Source organism: Squalius cephalus (assembly GCF_949319135.1).
Source record: "Squalius cephalus genome assembly, chromosome: 8".
Taxonomy (NCBI): domain Eukaryota; kingdom Metazoa; phylum Chordata; class Actinopteri; order Cypriniformes; family Leuciscidae; genus Squalius; species Squalius cephalus.
Window position 1 is genome coordinate 47,304,657 of NC_137129.1, and position 14,078 is coordinate 47,318,734.

At 46.0% G+C, this 14,078-nt stretch overlaps 1 protein-coding gene across 2 annotated transcripts in view; it reads right to left on the bottom strand.

Moving 5' to 3' along the window:
- kdm1b (lysine demethylase 1B) overlaps window positions 1-14,073 on the bottom strand; it is a 46,171-nt gene extending 32,098 nt beyond the window's left edge. The window contains exons 1-6 of one of the 2 annotated variants that reach the window (XM_079879305.1): window positions 13,899-14,073; window positions 13,243-13,331; window positions 13,001-13,122; window positions 12,672-12,761; window positions 12,489-12,600; window positions 3,051-3,164 (exon numbers count right to left, since the gene is read on the bottom strand). In XM_079879305.1, coding sequence (XP_079735431.1) covers window positions 3,051-3,164; window positions 12,489-12,600; window positions 12,672-12,761; window positions 13,001-13,122; window positions 13,243-13,331; window positions 13,899-13,914 — 543 coding nt within the window. In that variant the 5' untranslated portion in view covers window positions 13,915-14,073. Of the gene's footprint in view, window positions 1-3,050; window positions 3,165-12,488; window positions 12,601-12,671; window positions 12,762-12,994; window positions 13,123-13,242; window positions 13,332-13,898 lie in introns of both variants that reach the window. The other variant, XM_079879304.1, reaches the window with a different exon arrangement.
- Window positions 14,074-14,078: the final 5 nt, after the last annotated feature.

A 14,078-nucleotide genomic window follows, 5' to 3' on the forward strand; every position in this document is an offset into this window, starting at 1 on the left:
CAGCAGATGATGTTACAAGAGGACGGACCCTACAGGATCTTAGGGAAGACAGTAGGTGGTTCAAAGGTCCCCCTTTCTTGCATTTGTCGCCAGAATACTGGCCAAGAAATCCTTCAGCTTTGATAAATGATGACACCGAAGAACTGCGCAAACCAATCACTTGTCTGAATCTAACTGCAGTTTCATGCTATTCAATTCCAGAACCTTCACAAGCTGATAGCTTCAAGGATCTAGTTTATGCTACCGCAAAATCCCTTCATGGGGCGGCCTCAGTAGAGAATCGAAGTCCTTCTGCTGAGGAGTATCAGCAGGCGGAATTAATGATTTTAAGATCTGCACAAGGAGACAGTTTCCCTGAAGAGATTCAGAGTCTTAGCAATGGAAAATCTCTGTCATCATCAAGTCGTTTGGTAACATTAGCCCCAGAATTCGATACGGTAATGCAAGTAATTCGAGTGGGAGGCCGACTGCGCAATTGCAATCAGTTGGAATTAGAGACAGTTCATCCAATAGTTTTGGATTCAAAACATCCAATTACCAAGCTGCTTATTCAACAATATGACAGTAACTTAAAACATCCTGGTGCAGAACGTTTGTTTGCAGAGTTGAGGAGGAAATACTGGATTCTCAGAGGAAGAGAGGCTGTGAGAAAAGAACAACGTAGCTGTGCAGAGTGTCAAAAATGGAGAGCTCAACCAATATCTCCACGAATGGCAGATTTACCTCCAGCACGTTTACGTTTACATCAACCACCCTTCTTCTCTACAGGGATGGATTGTTTTGGGCCACTTATTGTCAAATTGGGCAGAAGAAACGAGAAAAGATGGGGAATACTGTTTAAGTGTTTAACCACAAGAGCGGTACATATTGAAGTTCTAACCAGCCTTGACATTGATTCTTTCTTGATGTCTTTAAGACGTTTTATCTCCCGAAGGGGAAAGCCTGCCGAATTGTTCTCTGATCAAGGAACAAATTTTAAAGGGGGAGAACGAGAACTTAAAGATGCATTCACTGCCCTGCACCCAGACCTGAAAGACAAATTAGCTGAGTACCAGATCAAATTTTTCTTTAATCCACCTCATGCACCACATTTTGGAGGCTCTTGGGAGAGGGAGATTCGGTCTATTAAAACTGCTCTAAATGTTACCTTGAATTCACAGACCGTAACACACAAAGTTTTGACCACCGTCCTAGTTGAGATTGAGGGGATTCTAAATTCGAAACCTTTGGGTTATGTGTCCACTGACGTGGCCGATCTTGATCCTGTCACCCCAAATCTTCTTCTGATGGGGCGGCGAGACCCTTCACTTCCGCAGGTCATGTATCATGAGTGTGAACTACTCAGTCGACGAAGATGGAGGTCCTGTCAAATCCTTGCTGATAGGTTTTGGTCACAGTTCATAAGAAATTACCTACCCAGTTTACAAACCAGGGCAAAATGGCAAACCAACACTGATGCTCTCCAGTTAAATGCCGTTGTCCTAGTGGTGGACCACCAGTTGCCTAGAGCACTTTGGCCTGTAGGTCATATAATTAAGTTGATTCATGGTAAAGATGGAAGAATACGCACTGCAGAAGTGAGAGTGAAAGACAGAACATATCTTCGACCAGTTAGTCGGCTGATACGCCTCCCTGCTGTCCCTAACAGTAATGCTTAGTGTAACGTTATTGCAAATTTGTGGGACAAATTTGGGGGCGGCTGTTCTGAAGGAACTGAGCCAGTAGAGGGCGATACTGACTGTTATATATCTGTCACCCCACTTCCTTTAAATATCTGTCACCCCACTTCCTCTTTGAGCACATGGACATGGTGGAAGCCATTTGAATGGTGGTCGAGGCCTAAGGGCAATGATGGCCTTGACTGGGTTTTTTTGATACGTGGACTGTGTGCGTGCATCAAGTGTAAGTTGATAGTTTGTATTTTATATATATATATATATTCTCATATTGTTATGTATAATGATTGTGTACAGATTGTTTGGTGGGTACCTTTCTATCTTAACCATGAATAATATTATTTGTTGTATGTATATGAATGTTGATGTAGTACATTGTTTGCAATTGGTCACTTGAGGATTTAGATCTGTTGTTTAACTCTTTTAAACCTGGTGAAACCTGCTTGTTATATGCATCAATGTGTTAATGTTTGATGTTTGTCATACTTGTAACTGATGGCAGTGTTGTTATTCTTTTATAGTAACCACACACCTTGATCCACATGTTGAGCCATCAAATAAAGAAACTAAAAGGAGTTTTGTGCATTCTCATCGATGCCCCACAGTGATCATTATTTTACCAGTTCTTAACAAACTTCATAACAGTTACAACAAAAAAAACAAATGTCCTCCTTTATTATTGTTACAATAAACACTATATATTCTGACTCTTTTTATGCAATGACTATCTTTGTCCTTTAGTGTGACGTTTTGTCCTATGGTGTGACAAACATAAAACAACAGAAAAATATACTTATTTTAAAATATCTTTAAAAAAAGAGTCAGGTTTGGCATTAGGGGAGTTACAATAATATCTCCTCTTAAATAGGTATAATTTCAAACAGTTTTGTAAGGTTGGCGAAAAAGTTTTATTGACATTCGTAGGGAAAAGTTTATCAGGTTCATCTATCCATGGTGAAAATGATTCTAATTAGTACTTTCATGTAAAATAAATACCACTTTAAGAAAATAATGTTTTAATAATGTGAACAATTCTGTCTCAAGTATTTTTTTATGTTATTTAATATAATTTCTTAGTACTTTTTAAATGTCACACCATAGGACACATTTACAGTACTGTTGAGTGAAAACGTGAAAAAAATGTGTGAACTCATTGACAAAATGAGTGACCACTACTATTTTCTGAAACTGCAGTTTTCATACTCCATAAATATATGTATTTTTTCTTAAAAAGTTATGTTTTCCAAAAAAAGTACTTTTTCTTGGCCATTTGTCAACTACCCCAGCACACACACACTCCAGCACACACACACTCCAGCACACACACACTCCAGCACACACTCCTCGGCGGGCCGGTGAGCGACGAGTTCTTACCTTCACGCTGTTGATCTTCATCCCGCAGCGATACGATGATGCCAGAGAAGCCGTCAGAGCCGACTCTTTACTCAGCTGACGCCATCTGCCACAGTCTGCTTTACTGCACTGGACCTGGCGCACACACACACACACACACACGGTTTATCAGCATCTGCCACAGTCTGCTTTACTGCACTGGGCCTGGCGTACACACACACACACACACACACACGGTTTATCAGCATCTGCCACAGTCTGCTTTACTGCACTGGACCTGGCATACACACACACACACACACACACACGGTTTATCAGCATCTGCCACAGTCTGCTTTACTGCACTGGACCTGGCATACACACACACACACACACACACGGTTATCAGCATCTGCCACAATCTGCTTTACTGCACTGGACCTGGCATACACACACACACACACACACACGGTTTATCAGCATCTGCCACAGTCTGCTTTACTGCACTGGACCTGGCGTACACACACACACACACACACACGGTTTATCAGCATCTGCCACAGTCTGCTTTACTGCACTGGACCTGGCGTACACACACACACACACACACACACGGTTTATCAACATCTGCCACAGTCTGCTTTACTGCACTGGACCTGACACACACACACACACACACACACACACACGGTTATCAGCATCTGCCACAGTCTGCTTTACTGCACTGGACCTGACACACACACACACACACACACACACACACACACGGTTATCAGCATCTGCCACAGTCTGCTTTACTGCACTGGACCTGACACACACACACACACACACACACACACACACACACACACACACACACACACACACACACACACACACACACACACACACGGTTATCAGCATCTGCCACAGTCTGCTTTACTGCACTGGACCTGGCACACACACACACACACACACGATTATGGTCTAGGTTACACACTGGTCTAGGTTACACAGAGCTGGTCTAGGTTACACAGGTCTAGGTTACACAGACGTTGGTCTAGGCTACACAGAGCTGGTCTAGGTTACACAGACACCGGTCTAGGTAACACTGATCTAGGTTACACAGACGCTGGTCTAGGTTACACTGGTCTAGGTTACACAGACACTGGTCTAGGTTACACAGACACTGGTCTAGGTTACACAAACGCTGGTCTAGGTTACACAGGTCTAGGTTACACAGATGTTGGTCTAGGTTACACAGACACTGGTCTAGGTAACACTGGTCTAGGTTACACAGAGCTGGTCTAGGTTACACAGACGCTGGTCTAGGCTACACAGAGCTGGTCTAGGTTACACAGAGCTGGTCTAGGTTACACAAACACCGGTCGAGGTAACACTGGTCTAGGTTACACAGAGCTGGTCTAGGTTACACAGACACTGGTCTAGGTTACACAGACACTGGTCTAGGTTACACTGGTCTAGGTTACACAAACGCTGGTCTAGGTTACACAGACACTGGTCTAGGTTACACAGACACTGGTCTAGGTTACACTGGTCTAGGTTACACTGGTCTAGGTTACACAGACACTGGTCTAGGTTACACAGACACTGGTCTAGGTTACACAGACACTGGTCTAGGTTACACTGGTCTAGGTTACACAAACGCTGGTCTAGGTTACACAGACACTGGTCTAGGTTACACAGACACTGGTCTAGGTTACACTGGTCTAGGTTACACTGGTCTAGGTTACACAGGTCTAGGTTACACAGACACTGGTCTAGGTTACACAGACACTGGTCTAGGTTACACAAACGCTGGTCTAGGTTACACAGGTCTAGGTTACACAGATGTTGGTCTAGGTTACACAGACACTGGTCTAGGTAACACTGGTCTAGGTTACACAGAGCTGGTCTAGGTTACACAGACGCTGGTCTAGGCTACACAGAGCTGGTCTAGGTTACACAGAGCTGGTCTAGGTTACACAGACACTGGTCTAGGTTACACAGACGCTGGTCTAGGTTACACAGAGCTGGTCTAGGTTACACAGATGTTGGTCTAGGTTACACAGACACTGGTCTAGGTTACACAGACACTGGTCTAGGTTACACAGGTCTAGGTTACACAGATGTTGGTCTAGGCTACACAGAGCTGGTCTAGGTTACACAGACACCAGTCAAGTTTATTTATATAACGCTTTTCACAATACAGATTGTATCAAAGCAGCTTCACAGCATTAAAATAAAATAATACAACAAGGTTTGTTTCTAGTGAGATTTATTGATTGATTAAATTAAATTAAATATTCCCAAAATATCCCCAACTGAGCAAGCCAAAGGCAACAGTGGCAAGGAACCGAAAAAAAAAAACGGTCTAGGTAACACTGGTCTAGGTTACACAGAGCTGGTCTAGGTTACACAGACGCTGGTCTAGGTTACACAGACGCTGGTCTAGGTTACACAGACACTGGTCTAGGTTACACAGACACTGGTCTAGGTTACACAGAGCTGGTCTAGGTTACACAGACACCGGTCTAGGTAACACTGGTCTAGGTTACACAGAGCTAGTCTAGGTTACACAGACACCGGTCTAGGTAACACTGGTCTAGGTTACACAGAGCTAGTCTAGGTTACACAGACACCGGTCTAGGTAACACTGGTCTAGGTTACACTGATGTTGGTCTAGGTTACACAGGTTTAGGTTACACAGACATTGGTCTAGGCTACACAGAGCTGGTCTAGGTTACAAAGACACCGGTCTAGGTAACACTGGTCTAGGTTACACAGAGCTGGTCTAGGTTACACAGACACCGGTCTAGGTAACACTGGTCTAGGTTACACAGACGCTGGTCTAGGTTACACAGAGCTTGTCTAGGTTACACAGACGCCGGCCGGTCTAGGTAACACAGAGCTGGTCTAGGTTACACAGACACCGGTCTAGGTTACACAGAGCTGGTCTAGGTTACACATACGCTGGTCTAGATTACACTGGTCTAGGTTACACAGACGCTGGTCTAGGTTACACAGACGCCAGTCTAGGTTACACTGAGTTGGTCTAGGTTACACAGAGCTGGTCTAGGTTACACAGACGCCGGTCGAGGTTACACTGAGTTGGTCTAGGTTACACAGACACCGGTCTAGGTTACACTGGTCTAGGTTACACAGATGCTGGTCTAGGTAACACAGAGCTGGTCTAGGCTACACAGACGCCGGTCTAGGTTGCACAGAGTTGGTCTAGGTTACACAGACACCGGTCTAGGTTACACTGGTCTAGGTTACACAGAGCTGGTCTAGGTTACACAGACGCTGGTCTAGATTACACTGGTCTAGGTTACAAAGACGCTGGTCTAGGTTACACAGGTCTAGGTTACACAGACGTTGGTCTAGGCTACACAGAGCTGGTCTAGGTTACACAGACGCTGGTCTAGGTTACACAGACACTGGTCTAGGTTACACAGACACTGGTCTAGGTTACACAGACACTTGTCTAGGTTACACTGGTCTAGGTTACACAAACGCTGGTCTAGGTTACACAGACACTGGTCTAGGTTACACAGACACTGGTCTAGGTTACACTGGTCTAGGTTACACTGGTCTAGGTTACACAGACACTGGTCTAGGTTACACAGACACTGGTCTAGGTTACACAGACACTGGTCTAGGTTACACAGACACTGGTCTAGGTTACACAAACGCTGGTCTAGGTTACACAGGTCTAGGTTACACAGATGTTGGTCTAGGTTACACAGACACTGGTCTAGGTAACACTGGTCTAGGTTACACAGAGCTGGTCTAGGTTACACAGACGCTGGTCTAGGCTACACAGAGCTGGTCTAGGTTACACAGAGCTGGTCTAGGTTACACAAACACCGGTCGAGGTAACACTGGTCTAGGTTACACAGAGCTGGTCTAGGTTACACAGACACTGGTCTAGGTTACACAGGTCTAGGTTACACAGAGCTGGTCTAGGTTACACAGATGTTGGTCTAGGTTACACAGACACTGGTCTAGGTTACACAGACACTGGTCTAGGTTACACAGGTCTAGGTTACACAGATGTTGGTCTAGGCTACACAGAGCTGGTCTAGGTTACACAGACACCAGTCAAGTTTATTTATATAGCGCTTTTCACAATACAGATTGTATCAAAGCAGCTTCACAGCATTAAAATAAAATAATACAACAAGGTTTGTTTCTAGTGAGATTTATTGATTGATTAAATTAAATTAAATATTCCCAAAATATCCCCAACTGAGCAAGCCAAAGGCAACAGTGGCAAGGAACCGAAAAAAAAAACGGTCTAGGTAACACTGGTCTAGGTTACACAGAGCTGGTCTAGGTTACACAGACGCTGGTCTAGGTTACAAAGAGCTGGTCTAGGTTACACAGAGCTGGTCTAGGTTACACAGACACCGGTCTAGGTAACACTGGTCTAGGTTACACAGAGCTAGTCTAGGTTACACAGACACCGGTCTAGGTAACACTGGTCTAGGTTACACAGAGCTGGTCTAGGTTACACAGACGCTGGTCTAGGTTACACAGACGCTGGTCTAGGTTACACAGAGCTGGTCTAGGTTACACAGACACCGGTCTAGGTAACACTGGTCTAGGTTACACAGAGCTAGTCTAGGTTACACAGACACCGGTCTAGGTAACACTGGTCTAGGTTACACTGATGTTGGTCTAGGTTACACAGGTTTAGGTTACACAGACATTGGTCTAGGCTACACAGAGCTGGTCTAGGTTACAAAGACACCGGTCTAGGTAACACTGGTCTAGGTAACACAGAGCTGGTCTAGGTTACACAGACACCGGTCTAGGTTACACAGAGCTGGTCTAGGTTACACATACGCTGGTCTAGATTACACTGGTCTAGGTTACACAGACACCGGTCTAGGTTACACTGGTCTAGGTTACACAGAGCTGGTCTAGGTTACACAGACGCTGGTCTAGATTACACTGGTCTAGGTTACAAAGACGCTGGTCTAGGTTACACAGGTCTAGGTTACACAGACGTTGGTCTAGGCTACACAGAGCTGGTCTAGGTTACACAGACGCTGGTCTAGGTTACACAGACACTGGTCTAGGTTACACAGACACTGGTCTAGGTTACACAGACACTTGTCTAGGTTACACTGGTCTAGGTTACACAAACGCTGGTCTAGGTTACACAGACACTGGTCTAGGTTACACAGACACTGGTCTAGGTTACACTGGTCTAGGTTACACTGGTCTAGGTTACACAGACACTGGTCTAGGTTACACAGACACTGGTCTAGGTTACACAGACACTGGTCTAGGTTACACAGACACTGGTCTAGGTTACACAAACGCTGGTCTAGGTTACACAGGTCTAGGTTACACAGATGTTGGTCTAGGTTACACAGACACTGGTCTAGGTAACACTGGTCTAGGTTACACAGAGCTGGTCTAGGTTACACAGACGCTGGTCTAGGCTACACAGAGCTGGTCTAGGTTACACAGAGCTGGTCTAGGTTACACAAACACCGGTCGAGGTAACACTGGTCTAGGTTACACAGAGCTGGTCTAGGTTACACAGACACTGGTCTAGGTTACACAGGTCTAGGTTACACAGAGCTGGTCTAGGTTACACAGATGTTGGTCTAGGTTACACAGACACTGGTCTAGGTTACACAGACACTGGTCTAGGTTACACAGGTCTAGGTTACACAGATGTTGGTCTAGGCTACACAGAGCTGGTCTAGGTTACACAGACACCAGTCAAGTTTATTTATATAACGCTTTTCACAATACAGATTGTATCAAAGCAGCTTCACAGCATTAAAATAAAATTATACAACAAGGTTTGTTTCTAGTGAGATTTATTGATTGATTAAATTAAATTAAATATTCCCAAAATATCCCCAACTGAGCAAGCCAAAGGCAACAGTGGCAAGGAACCGAAAAAAAAAACGGTCTAGGTAACACTGGTCTAGGTTACACAGAGCTGGTCTAGGTTACACAGACGCTGGTCTAGGTTACACAGACGCTGGTCTAGGTTACACAGAGCTGGTCTAGGTTACACAGACACCGGTCTAGGTAACACTGGTCTAGGTTACACAGAGCTAGTCTAGGTTACACAGACACCGGTCTAGGTAACACTGGTCTAGGTTACACTGATGTTGGTCTAGGTTACACAGGTTTAGGTTACACAGACATTGGTCTAGGCTACACAGAGCTGGTCTAGGTTACAAAGACACCGGTCTAGGTAACACTGGTCTAGGTAACACAGAGCTGGTCTAGGTTACACAGACACCGGTCTAGGTTACACAGACGCTGGTCTAGGTTACACAGAGCTTGTCTAGGTTACACAGACGCTGGTCTAGGTTACACAGACGCCAGTCTAGGTTACACTGAGTTGGTCTAGGTTACACAGAGCTGGTCTAGGTTACACAGACGCCGGTCGAGGTTACACTGAGTTGGTCTAGGTTACACAGACACCGGTCTAGGTTACACTGGTCTAGGTTACACAGATGCTGGTCTAGGTAACACAGAGCTGGTCTAGGTTACACAAACGCTGGTCTAGGTTACACAGGTCTAGGTTGCACAGAGTTGGTCTAGGTTACACAGACACCGGTCTAGGTTACACTGGTCTAGGTTACACAGAGCTAGTCTAGGTTACACAGACGCTGGTCTAGATTACACTGGTCTAGGTTATACAGACGATGGTCTAGATTACACTGGTCTAGGTTACACAGACATCGGTCTAGATTACACTGGTCTAGGTTACACAGACGCTGGTCTAGGTTACACTGGTCTAGGTTACACAGATGCTGGTCTAGGTAACACAGAGCTGGTCTAGGCTACACAGACGCCGGTCTAGGTTGCACAGAGTTGGTCTAGGTTACACAGACACCGGTCTAGGTTACACTGGTCTAGGTTACACAGAGCTAGTCTAGGTTACACAGACGCTGGTCTAGATTACACTGGTCTAGGTTATACAGACGATGGTCTAGATTACACTGGTCTAGGTTACACAGACACTGGTCTAGATTACACTGGTCTAGGTTACACAGACGCTGGTCTAGATTACACCGGTCTAGGTTACACAGACACCGGTCTAGATTACACCGGTCTAGGTTACACAGACGCTGGTCTAGATTACACTGGTCTAGGTAACACTGGTCTAGATTACACTGGTCTAGGTTACACAGACGCTGGTCTAGATTACACCGGTCTAGGTTACACAGACGCTGGTCTAGGTTACACAGACACCGGTCTAGATTACACCGGTCTAGGTTACACAGACGCTGGTCTAGGTTGCACTGGTCTAGGTTACACAGACACTGGTCTAGGTTACACAGACGCCGGTCTAGATTACACTGGTCTAGGTTACACAGAGTTGGTCTAGGTTACACTGGTCTAGGTTACACAGACGCCGGTCTAGGTTACACTGGTCTAGGTTACACAGACGCCGGTCTAGGTTACACAGAGCTGGTCTAGGTTACACAGACGCTGGTCTAGGTTGCACTGGTCTAGGTTACACAGACACCGGTCTAGGTTACACAGACGCCGGTCTAGGTTACACAGATGCTGGTCTCGGTTACACTGGTCTAGGTTACACAGACGCCGGTCTAGATTACACTGGTCTAGGTTACACAGACACTGGTCTAGGTTACACAGAGTTGGTCTAGGTTACAATGGTCTAGGTTACACAGACGCTGGTCTAGGTTACACTGGTCTAGGTTACACAAACACCGGTCTAGGTTACACTGGTCTACGTTACACAGACACCGGTCTAGGTTACACAGAGCTGGTCTAGGTTGCACTGGTCTAGGTTACACAGACGCCGGTCTAGGTTACACAGACGCCGGTCTAGGTTACACAGATGCTGGTCTCGGTTACACTGGTCTAGGTTACACAGACGCCGGTCTAGATTACACTGGTCTAGGTTACACAGACACTGGTCTAGGTTACACAGAGTTGGTCTAGGTTACAATGGTCTAGGTTACACAGACGCTGGTCTAGGTTACACTGGTCTAGGTTACACAAACACCGGTCTAGGTTACACTGGTCTACGTTACACAGACACCGGTCTAGGTTACACAGAGCTGGTCTAGGTTGCACTGGTCTAGGTTACACAGACGCTGGTCTAGGTTACACAGACGCCGGTCTAGGTTACACCGGTCTAGGTTACACCGGTCTAGGTTACACAGAGCTAGTCTAGGTTACACAGGTCTAGGTTACACAGACGCTGGTCTAGATTACACCGGTCTAGGTAACACTGGTCTAGGTAACACTGGTCTAGGTTACACTGGTCTAGGTTACACAGACGCTGGTCTAGATTACACTGGTCTAGGTTACACTGATGCCGGAGATTACACTGGTCTAGGTTGCACAGAGTTGGTCTAGGTTACACAGACGCTGGTCTAGATTACACTGGTCTAGGTAACACTGGTCTAGGTAACACAGACGCTGGTCTAGGTTACACAGACGCTGGTCTAGGTTACACAGACACTGGTCTAGGTTACACAGACGCTGGTCTAGATTACACCGGTCTAGGTTACACAGACGCTGGTCTAGATTACACCGGTCTAGGTTACACAGACGCTGGTCTAGATTACACCGGTCTAGGTTACACAGAAACTGGTCTAGATTACACCGGTCTAGGTTACACAGACACTGGTCTAGATTACACTGGTCTAGGTTACACAGACACTGGTCTAGGTTACACAGAGCTGGTCTAGGTTACACAGACGCTGGTCTAGATTACACCGGTCTAGGTTACACAGACGCTGGTCTAGATTACACCGGTCTAGGTTACACAGACGCTGGTCTAGATTACACCGGTCTAGGTTACACAGACGCTGGTCTAGATTACACCGGTCTAGGTTACACAGAAGCTGGTCTAGATTACACCGGTCTAGGTTACACAGACACTGGTCTAGATTACACTGGTCTAGGTTACACAGACACTGGTCTAGGTTACACAGAGCTGGTCTAGGTTACACAGACGCTGGTCTAGATTACACTGGTCTAGGTTACACAGACGCTGGTCTAGATTACACTGGTCTAGGTTACACAGACGCTGGTCTAGATTACACCGGTCTAGGTTACACAGACGCTGGTCTAGATTACACTGGTCTAGGTTACACAGACGCTGGTCTAGATTACACTGGTCTAGGTTACACAGACGCTGGTCTAGATTACACCGGTCTAGGTTACACAGACGCTGGTCTAGATTACACTGGTCTAGGTTACACAGACGCTGGTCTAGATTACACTGGTCTAGGTTACACAGACGCTGGTCTAGATTACACCGGTCTAGGTTACACAGACGCTGGTCTAGATTACACTGGTCTAGGTTACACAGACGCTGGTCTAGGTTACACAGACGCTGGTCTAGATTACACCGGTCTAGGTTACACAGACGCTGGTCTAGGTTACACCGGTCTAGGTTACACAGACGCTGGTCTAGATTACACCGGTCTAGGTAACACTGGTCTAGGTTACACTGGTCTAGGTTACACAGTTACTCACCCAGTAGGGCAGCTGCTGGTCGGCCATGAAGGCTTTGAGGCTTGGTTCGCTCTTCCCATTGCTGGTCCAAACCCTCTTCCAGGAGGAGAACGTCTCGTATCCGTCTTTATGACTGCAGAAGAACAGAGGAGGATCAGGTGTGACTCGAGCAGCGGAGCCTCAACATTACCCATCAGCACTCACCTTCTGTAGTAATGATCAAAGCACTCGTTACAGAAGTGCTCGCCACACGACAGGTGATACCAGCGAGACGTGTATCCGTTCCTGGCACACCTGGTGAAAGCAGACGTTAAACACACTGAGCTCCCGATCCGCATTACAGCATCAGCTGAGAACAGAACGATCTGAGTAATCCCTCTATGATCTTCTGTAGACGCTTTACAGCAGAATCTGAGTTTCATCCCTGATTCTGTTATTCTCCTGTTTATCACTGTGAAGCTGCTGTGAGACGATCTGCACGGTACAATGTTTCATCAGTGTAATGCAGTCATGTTTACTGTACTCACACACACCTGTCAGACGCGCTGGCGAAACACACGGGGTACGTCGCTGGACATCCGGATTTCTCACACTTCCTGAACTTCTTCTCCGACTGATCGTCGTCTTCCCCGGTCTCTGCGGCTTTCCTTCTCGTCTGAAACACACACACACACACACACACACACACACACACACACACGCACACGCACACACACACACGTTCACAGGTGTCCTGCACCTGCTGCTGCGCTCCTCTGATGTCTCGAACCCTCACCTGTGCTGCAGGTGTGTTGCCTCGGCCCCGCCCACCAGAGTCAGCCCCGCCCACTCCTGCTGAGCGCTTCCTGCCACGACTCCGCCCCGCTGAACACACACATCAACATGTCATTACTACACATACATCAATACTACACATACACACACATCATTACATCACACACACACACACATCAATACTACACACACACACTAACACACATACTGTACACACACACATACTGTACAGACACACTCACACACACATACATACTGTAACTTACAGACACACTCAGTCTCATTCACTCACTCACACACATACTTCACACACACTCACACACATTCTGTACACACACTGTACAGACACACTCACAAACATATTGTACAGACAATCACAGTCTCATAAACACATACACACACATCATTACATCACACACACACATCAATACTACACACACACACACACACACTAACACACATACTGTACAGACACACTCACACACACATACTGTAACTTACAGACACACTCAGTCTCATTCACTCACACACATACTTCACACACACTCACAAACATATTGTACAGACAATCACAGTCTCATAAACACACACACACACACACACACACACGCACAGTCTCATTCACAATGCGCATGAATAAGAATAAATGTCTCTCACCTGAGTCCGCTAGCATTGATAATGATGTTACTGTTAAACCACTGGATATTGGACTCTTTGTTCTTTATCTAGAAGAATATTTGGCCCTTTGTTCTTTAACGAAACACATTAAATTCAGCATCGTTTATTCTGCCTCATCTGCAGGAAACGCACTGTGTGTGACGTCACTTCCTCTGCTGC